General features: G+C 34.7%; 1 protein-coding gene across 1 annotated transcript; it reads right to left on the bottom strand.

Annotated features, from left to right (window-relative positions):
• Positions 1–774: 774 nt before the first annotated feature.
• LOC112638089 (protein GVQW3-like) lies at positions 775–2,077 on the bottom strand. The gene is made up of 2 exons (XM_025409132.1): positions 1,533–2,077; positions 775–1,139 (listed from the first exon to the last, which is right to left on the bottom strand). The coding sequence occupies exons 1-2, from the start codon at positions 1,893–1,895 to the stop codon at positions 822–824; spliced, it is 681 nt and encodes a 226-aa protein (XP_025264917.1). The 5' UTR covers positions 1,896–2,077; the 3' UTR covers positions 775–821.
• Positions 2,078–9,568: the final 7,491 nt, after the last annotated feature.

Here is a 9,568-nt window from a genome sequence, read left to right as displayed (position 1 = left end):
GGACCGAGATCTCGTCATATAGTTCAGAACTGTGAACGTGAGTTCATCGCTCCACGTTATATACCATAAAACGGTGAAAGAGTTTTTGATAAAACGGTGAAAGAGTTTTTTATAAAATGTATCAACATCTTACGTGGTTTAAATTGTGGAAGAATAGCTTTATTAAGTTATTCTTTAGTGTAATTTTAAAAATTACATTTGATTGACGTTTGGAGGTAAGTAGCGTTTGCATGTACGTGTGATTTTTTAAATTAGATTATTAAAATAATTATTTATTATTTATTATTTAGTTTCAGAGAGAAGTTGAACTTCCAGGATTCATAAATATATATCATAGACAGTGGGTGCGGATGATACGTCGAGCTCGACGGGAGGACATTTTAGATATATGGGGCGACACTCCGGACAGTCGCCATCGTCAGGTCGAAGATGTCTTCGATCTGCGGCGGCTCTTCGGGGAAGAGCCCTATCTGAAAATCATCCACGAAGAAGAGTGGATCCTAGGTGGAAACGTGTGGATGCCACAGGACGATTTGATGGCTCTAGCAGGTTAATGTAAGTACTATTTTTATATTAAATAAATTATTAAATGTTTTATTAAAAACTAATAAAATGTATATCTTTTTTTTTGTTGCAGGTGCGGCCTCTCTCAGCTCGGCGCATTCCCCTCCCCATATATTTTGTATTATTTCTTATTTCATATTTTTTATATTTTTTATTTTCTTTTTATCATTACTTTTTATTCTTAAATTTAAGTATACATACGAGGTCCGGCTATTAAATAACGAGACTGCTTATGAAAAAGAGTTTTATTTTAAAAATTATTCTACAATCGAATGCTCCCCTTCAATGTACTCCCCTTCCCTCGCCACACACCGTTCCATTCGTTTTTTCCATTGGTCAAAGCAATGCTGGAAGTCTTCTTTTGTAAGAGCATTTAGGAGCTCCGCCGATTTTCGCTTCACCTCTTCTATCGACTCGAACCGAGTTCCTTTTAAGGCAGACTTGATCTTCGGAAACAGGAAAAAATCACAGGGTGCTAAATCAGGCGAGTACGGCGCGTGTTCGAGCACTGGAGTGCCTTTAGCGGCTAAATAACGCTTCACAGACAGCGCGTTATGGGCAGGTGCGTTGTCCTGGTGCAAGATCCACGACTTGTTTTTCCACAACTCCGGCCGTTTCTTACGAACTCGCTCTCGCAGCGTTGCCAAAACTTTCAAATAGTAAGTTTGGTTTACAGTTTGACCCTCTGGAACCCATTCAGTCATCACGATGCCGTTGATGTCGAAAAAAACGATTAGCATGGCTTTAAATTTTGATTTCGACATCCTTGCTTTTTTCATTCTTGGCGATGCAGGAGTTTTCCAGTGCATGGATTGCCGCTTAGTTTCAACATCGTATTGGAATATCCAGGTTTCATCGCAAGTGATGATGTTTTTCATCAATTCAGGCTCTTCATCTAACCTCTCAAGAAAATCTGAGCAGATCTGTTGACGGACGAGCTTTTGGTCAGGGGTCAAATTTTTTGGGACCAACTTCGTACAGACTTTCTTCATGTTCAATTCGTCATGTAAAATTTTTCTGACAGTTTCTTTATCGGCATTTACAGTCTCAGCAATCATCCGAATGCTCATACGACGATCTCCGCGCACAATTTCATTTATTTTGGTTACTGTTTGCGGAGTTGAAACAGAGACTGGTCGACCTGGACGTTGGTCATCTTCGGTGCTCTCTCGGCCTTCAGAAAACCGTTTATACCATTCGAAAACACGCGCACGAGATAGAGAATTCTCACCATAGGCCTCTTTCAACAACTTATAGCACTCAGTCGGAGTTTTGTTTAATTTAACGAGAAATTTCACATTGATCCGTTGCTCGTGTTTTTCGTCACACATTGTTATCGGCACGAAAAAAAAACACGTTTGTTTCTAACCTCTACAGAAAAAATACTACTATAGCGACAAAAACGTGCTTTCGTACTAAAAATAGTAGACACTTCCAGCTATCCAACGCTGCATTCGTTTCCCACCTTACCCCTCTAAGACGCCTTCTGTGCGCGCAGTCTCGTTATTTAATAGCCAGACCTCGTACACACACACACACACACACACACACATAAAAATGTATAAACACACATACATTTTTAATAAATTTTATACATTCATTTAAAAAAAAATATTTATTTACATTATCTCCCTCGCACGCGTTCCCTCTCTCTCGCGCCATCGTTCCTTCTCCCTCGCACGCGTTCTTCTCGCGCCATCGCTCCCTCTCCCTCGCACGCGTTCTTCTCAACCTTTCGAATCTCTATTCAGCCTACTGTCCTATCCCAAATCACCCTGCCCTCTTGACTTAGTTTTTTTTTTGCGTTACTTTTGTTAGTTCTTCGTCCGGTTGATGGAAAAATGGATTTATGTTTCCTTTCCTTTTTTTTCTTTTTCTTTTTTTTCTTTCTTTCTTTTTTTGTTTTTTTGTTTTAAGTCTCTCTCTCTCTCTCTCGCACGCGTTCTCATCTGGAAATCATCCATGACGAAGAGTGGATCCTAGGTGGAAACGTGTGGATGCTACAGGACGATTTGATGGCTCTAGCAGGTTAATGTAAGTACTATTTTTATATTAAATAAATTATTAAATGTTTTATTAAAAACTAATAAAATGTATATCTTTTTTTTTTGTTGCAGGTGCGGCCTCTCTCAACTCGGCGCATTCCCCTCCCCATATATTTTGTATTATTTCTTATTTCATATTTTTTATATTTTTTATTTTCTTTTTATCATTACTTTTTATTCTTAAATTTAAGTATACATACACACACACACACATAAAAATGTATAAACACACACATACACATTTTTAATAAATTTTATACATTCATTTTAAAAAAATATTTATTTACATTATCTTCCTCGCACGCGTTCTCTCTCTCTCGCGCCATCGTTCCCTCTCCCTCGCACGCGTTCTCCTCGCGCCATCGCTCCCTCTCCCTCGCACGCGTTCTTCTCAACCTTTCGAATCTCTATTCAGCCTACTGTCCTATCCCAAATCACCCTGCCCTCTTGACTTAGTTTTTTTTTGCGTTACTTTTGTTAGTTCTTCGTCCGGTTGATGGAAAAATGGATTTATGTTTCCTTTCCTTTTTTTTCTTTTTCTTTTTTTTCTTTCTTTCTTTCCTTTTTTTTTTGTTTTAAGTCTTTCTCCCTCTCGCACGCGTTCTCCTCGCGCCATCGCTCCCTCTCCCTCGCACTCGTTCTTCTCGCACGCGATGCATTTCAAAGAAATGCAGATGTTTATATTATTTATCAACCAGGCATGCGACACAATATTTCATATACTTTCGATAAATATATGGAACCGCGCGTACTTTTTACGAGGCGTTTACGACGATATGGCGATAATGTCACATCTCTATTATACGATCATAATCTCAATTCGAAAATGCTAATGTTTATATTATTTATAAACCGAACATGTCCGTACGCAATACTGTTTATCAGCTGGGCATGTAATATAATATTACCATAAAACATCTAACACGCGCCGCCGCCGAAATCCCTCCGTCCCGCGTGACGTCATTCCCCCGCGCCTCCGTAATCCCCTGCGCGCCTCACCCCCCCTGAGAGGACCTGGGTTAGAACTCTCCTATATATCCTACTTTCATTCAATTAAATATTCGCGATAACTAACGAAATACTTTGTAAGAATAAGTTAATATTATATAAAATAAAAAAATATATATTAATACAAAGAAAATATTTACTTGATTCAATTTTACATTTAACTAATTTGAAAATATATGTTGTTTCTTAAAGTCAATACATTGTTGAAACAAGATATTATATGTATAAAGTAAACAAATCATATTTTCCTTTAATTTCATATTCGTGATGTTCAATACAATAATTATTTTATATTACATTAAATTATGGTTGGATTAAAAAAATTTTTTTTTAAATAAAATTAATATTTATTTTGTGTAATTATGCATATAATTATTATAAAATAGCTACTGTTTGATTAAATAAACAAAATTATACATTTAAGTTTATATATATTTAAACATAATTCAATTCTGTTAGGTCAACTAGATATTTCTCTTGATACAAAATAATTATTTTATCTACTGAGACATAATATTTTTTCAGATTAATAAATATTTGCTTGACAGCCCGTGACCGCCGCATATAGTTGAATCAAACAATTTTTTTTTGACTGAACATTTTTTTTTTCTCAGTGTGGCTATAACTTGCTTTATTTTAGAGATTTTAAACAAAAAGCCTGTGGTCCTCGAGAAATTGACCAAAGGTAAACATAAAACACTGTGAAATTAATACTGCACGTACGCTTGTTTGACAGGCCATCCTCAATCGTCAAATCATTAAGCGATAAGATAATCAGCTCCTCACTCCTACTCTCCACTGGATGGAGCTAAATCTCGAGCAAAAGGGCTTAACCAATTAGAAGCTTAAGACACTCCTCTCTTACTGAAAATCTAACTCCTTGGCTCTAAGAAGGGAGTAATAGAAATCATTTGATTCGATTTTCAAAGATTTTCACCATCCAGTAAGGACGAGGAGCAACTACTTTAAAAAATGCAAGCGCAAGGCGCGAGCACTCACTTGCTCTCTAGTTCATTAGTTCATTAGTTCTAGTTCACTAAGCGGTCACTAATAAGTACTAACTAGCACTATAAGCAGTACTGTTGACAGCTCCAGTCAAGATTCAGCCATTCAATTTTAAATTTATATATTATAGCCTCGGGGATCCTTTTCTTGCATTATGCAATTAAATTAATTGTTAAATTAATTTAAATTAATTAATTTGTTTTATATCACAGTGAAAATGATTTTGTTAACATTTAATTGTGCATCATGTGAAATTTCTGATGAGCATCTCCATTACTCGGCCCTTCATGTTGTAAACCTCCGACTTCGGCCATTGCAATTTTATCAACGCACTTATTTTTATAATCCCAACGAGTTGTGAGTAAATTTGAATAATTTTTATTTTCTGCCTTTTCCATATCTTACTATCTCATAATTTAAAATCTATGTCTGACTAATAATTTTATACAATTAATAATCATTAAATTTTTACTAATTACTATCAATCAATCAATCCTTGTCTCACCTCTCCTCCAGTCTTATTCCATTCTTAGTTCTTTCTAATTCGCCTAGAATCTCTGCAAGGCGGTTCGCGAATAATTTATCTGTTCGTTGAGAATCTCCGCAAGGCAGTTCACGAACAATTCCCTGTTCGTCGAGAATCTCCGCAAGGCGGTTCACGGACAATTCCCCGTTTGTTGAGAATCTCCGCAAGACGGTTCGCGATTGATTCCTTAATTTTCATTTCCTTTTAATTGCCTTTTCTGATTTATTTACTAAGAATTCGTATTGTTTTCTATCTTTATATTTCGTTTGAGCCCTTCTTTATATATATTTAACTTTTCATTTCTATTTTTTCTTTACTCCCTTTCATTTTCTTTTAATTTCCCATTGCTTGCATTATTATTATTATTTTTTCTTTTTTTTCTTCTTTCTTCCCCTTTATATTATTTTCCTTTGTATTATCACTACTTTGGGAGAAATCATTGAAATAGATGAATAATTTTCGAACTTAGACTTGGCGAATCTTTTATCTTAATTTTATTATTGTATTTTAATTTGGACCTGTGTTTCGCCGAATTTGGAAAATTTTAATTCTAATTATAACACATACTCGAGAATATATACTCACGCACACATATTCACTCATGCATAACTGCTAAGATGTATTTTTCTTTCCTTATTTTTTTATATAATATATGTATTTTTTTTATTTGATGTAGAATTTAATTATTTAACCCGTTCTCTTCCCTAAACCCTGAGATCGCACTAAGTCCTATCCCGTAACAAGGATTAAATTCTTTTATCGAAAAGGGACCACCGAACGAATAGGCGTAAAAACGCAGAGTTAAAAAGACCTTCAATCGCTGACCTGTGTCAGGCCCTTCACATTCGTTCGACCCGATCCATACACATGCCCGAATAAAGTGTGTCACGAGATAAGTAAGTTACGTTCTTCCATACAGCCCATCCTTTCAGGGTCTGGACGTAACATACTTAGAAATTTTGGGAGCTCGTCCGGGATTTAGAAGTGCGATCTTGGAAATGGGAAGAAATGTAAAAATCTCGATAAAAAAGGAAATCCTTTTAAAAGACAATTCTTCTTAAGAGTAAATTATATTCAAATTAAATTTAAATTAATTAAACCTAAATTTATATCAGATGGTATTCAAATTTATATGAGATTTATATCTTTGAATGATACACACTATACACATTCCTATACATATACCTATTCCGATAGCAGCTCCTAAATCTACAAACCAAATTTATTTTAGTTTCTGGATATTAAAAACAATTTTTTTTAATTATTATTTATTTTTATTTCATAATGTTAATATATATCCTAGCCAAAGTCTGATGATTTTCTTGATATAATTATTAATCAAAATTAAAAACTATATAAAATTTGTATTAAAGAAGTTTATATTAAATTTGTGTTAAAGAAATAGGAAATAATTCCAAAACAATGTCATATCAAATTCCTTTTGTTACGCTAAAATACGCTGTTGAAGCTGTTCCTTTCTTTGATGGTAATAACATTCCACTAAATTATTTCATCGAAGGATGGGAAGAAGCAAAATCTATGTTACCTGAAGAAGTAGAATCGCAATTTACTAAAATCATAAGAACCAGAATAATCGGAGAAGCTAGACGAACTATACAAGATCAATTTTTTAGTAGCGTATCGCAATTAGCAGCCTATTTAAGACGAATTTACGGTCCTTCGAAAGATGTTTATCAATTGCAAGGAGAATTTACCAAACGTATTTACCAAAAAGATGAAGCAGACGTAATTAGTTATGCTAATAGAATTAAAACTCTTGGAAAATAAATCTTAGAAGCATATCAATATCTAGAAAAAGTTTTGCCTGATGAAAATATTAAAATGTCATTAGACATTAGAAAAGAACATGTGTGAATGTTTTATAAGAGGGTTAAAGCCTAACATAGAACAAAGAATTACCAGAAATATAAACATAGAAGACATTATTGCCGACGCTTTGAGGATTGAACGAGAACTTCGAGAGATAGTAAATTTACGACAAAAATAAGGCGCTAACTCAAATCAAAACGAGCTACCTTATACTAAGTGGTTGCAGGAAACATGTCAATTCTGTTTTAAAAAACATATAGCCAATAACTGTAGAAAACTCACTCAAATTTCTCCGCAAGTTTACAACGAGACGAATTTGGAAACCGAAATATTAATATGTCAAATTAGCAAAAAACGGTGTTGACAAATGTCGGTTTCGCGATCCTCAAGCTCGACAAACGATAAATATAATACAGGAAAAAGCTGTCACCTGTCAATTATGTTCAAAGCCAGGACATAATGCTAACCTGTCGACAAAATATTAATAATCAACCCAGTAAAGTCTCTGTAATCTGTCAGTGGTGTGAAAGGCCTGGCCACTTAGCTAAAAATTGTTGGAGGAAACAGAATGAAGAATAGAATTTAAAAGATAAACAACAAATTATTTGTCAAATTTGTAATAATTTTGGACATACTGCCAAAAATTGTTTTTCTAAAGTAAGCCAAATTTCAACCTCTAAAGATAATTCATTTTGTTGATATTGCAAAGAACAAGGTCATCTCCTTAAAAATTGTCAATTATGAATTGCAACGAATAATTACCGAGAGAAAAATAATCAGAAAAATTACAATAATAACTCCTCGATATTAGATATAGAGGAAGCTCAAATAGATTTCAAGCCTGTCCTAGAAAATCAAGTAGATTATCGAACAATAAACGCACGGTAACAATGAATCTTGATGAACGCGGTCGCATGCCTACGGTCTAAGTTAATATTAATGACAAACCTACTCAAACCATTTTTATGATAGATAAAAGATCCAGTCCAAATTTAATTAAAGAAAATTTTATACCTAAAAATATAAACATTAATTATACAAAAATATTGCAATTAAATGGCATAAATAATTATCTAGTATATACGTTCGGGAAAATCATATTAAATCTCTTTAAAATACCTATGGCTTTTCATATAGTATCTCACGATTTTCCAATCCCAGAAGCTGGGATATTAGGGAATGATTTCTTAAAACAAACTTCCTCAAAGATAGACTACGCACAAGGATGTCTAACCGTATCCGGAATTAATATATCTTTCTTCACGCCGGAAATGATCACAGTGCCTCCACGGTCAGAGTCGTTATTTCATGTAAGAATGGAAAATCCTGAAATAGAAGTAGGATATATACCAAAATTAAAAATAGCACATGGAATTTATCCAGGAGATACCATCGTGGAAAACATCGTTGACACATCTAAATGTCCTAAGTACATTAGATGAAGAAATGGATACTCACGTTCCTATTATACGTCTAACATCTTTGAATAATCTACTTGGTAATCAAGAAAAAGATTTTGAAGAAAATTTTTTGAATATTTCAGAATGTCTGAAAATTGTTTTAATATTTCACTTTCATCTAAATCCTCGATTTGATCCAAGTGATCTGCTTGGCATCAAATACTCTATAAATAAATTTACTGACCGTAGTAATGTATCCATGAAGGAGCAAAAAATATCGTTTGCAATAAACACAATATTACTGTACGGATACTGAACTGAAACTGAACGATCCGAATACGATACTGCGTCAGACATGTGTAAACACGTCCATCTAAAAACAAAGGAACAATATTTATCATCACTGATACTGACGAATCACGGAACTGAACGGATACGACACTGATACGTCACCTATATGTGTAAATGGTCCTTTAATCGATATGAACCTCTACTAGTTTCAGATAACGGTATCCAATTTACTTCAGTGGAATTCGTGCAACTGTGCGCCGAATTTAGAATTCTTCACCTGCGTAATCCTCCCTCCTGGGCATCCACAATCAAATGGTCAAACCGAGAGAATGGTCAGAACATTGAAAAGTTCTATAGACACAAGTCAAAGTTCATAGTTAGAAACATAATTAAACAAATTTGTTTACGTATACAACTACACACCCAGTGATGCGATACCAGATCGTAAGTCTCCGGCAGAAGTATTCTTTGGACGTAAGCTTAGAACTCCATTAGATATTTTTACTGCAACCGAAAAACCTAATCTAAGTCTTACTTCTCGGCAGAAGCAAATGAAACAACCATTTGACGCTCATCACGGCGCAAAGCCACGTTCATTTGTTATAGGTCAATCGGTACTAATTCAACTTTCCAACGGACAGCGTATTCCTGGAAAAATTGTTAGGCTGATAGGGAAAGCACTCGCTCGCGTCAGCTTAGGAGGATTCATTACTAGACATTTCAATCAAATATGGAATCGTCCAAAGAAACAGGAAAAGAAATCCAATACGATTAGCGAAGATCTACTACCCTTTGGAAAAAAATCAGCACGGATTCAACCAGATCCAGTACTTCACACTTCGCTAGGAGAAAGAGAGGAGGCAGAACCTCTTAATAACGAGGCCACACAACCTCCTCAG

Source organism: Camponotus floridanus, unplaced genomic scaffold, assembly GCF_003227725.1.
Source record: "Camponotus floridanus strain SB8 unplaced genomic scaffold, Cflo_v7.5 scaffold242, whole genome shotgun sequence".
Classification (NCBI taxonomy): Eukaryota; Metazoa; Arthropoda; class Insecta; order Hymenoptera; family Formicidae; genus Camponotus; species Camponotus floridanus.
Note: the sequence above shows the minus strand (reverse complement) of the source record. Positions and strands in the feature narration are given on the sequence as shown.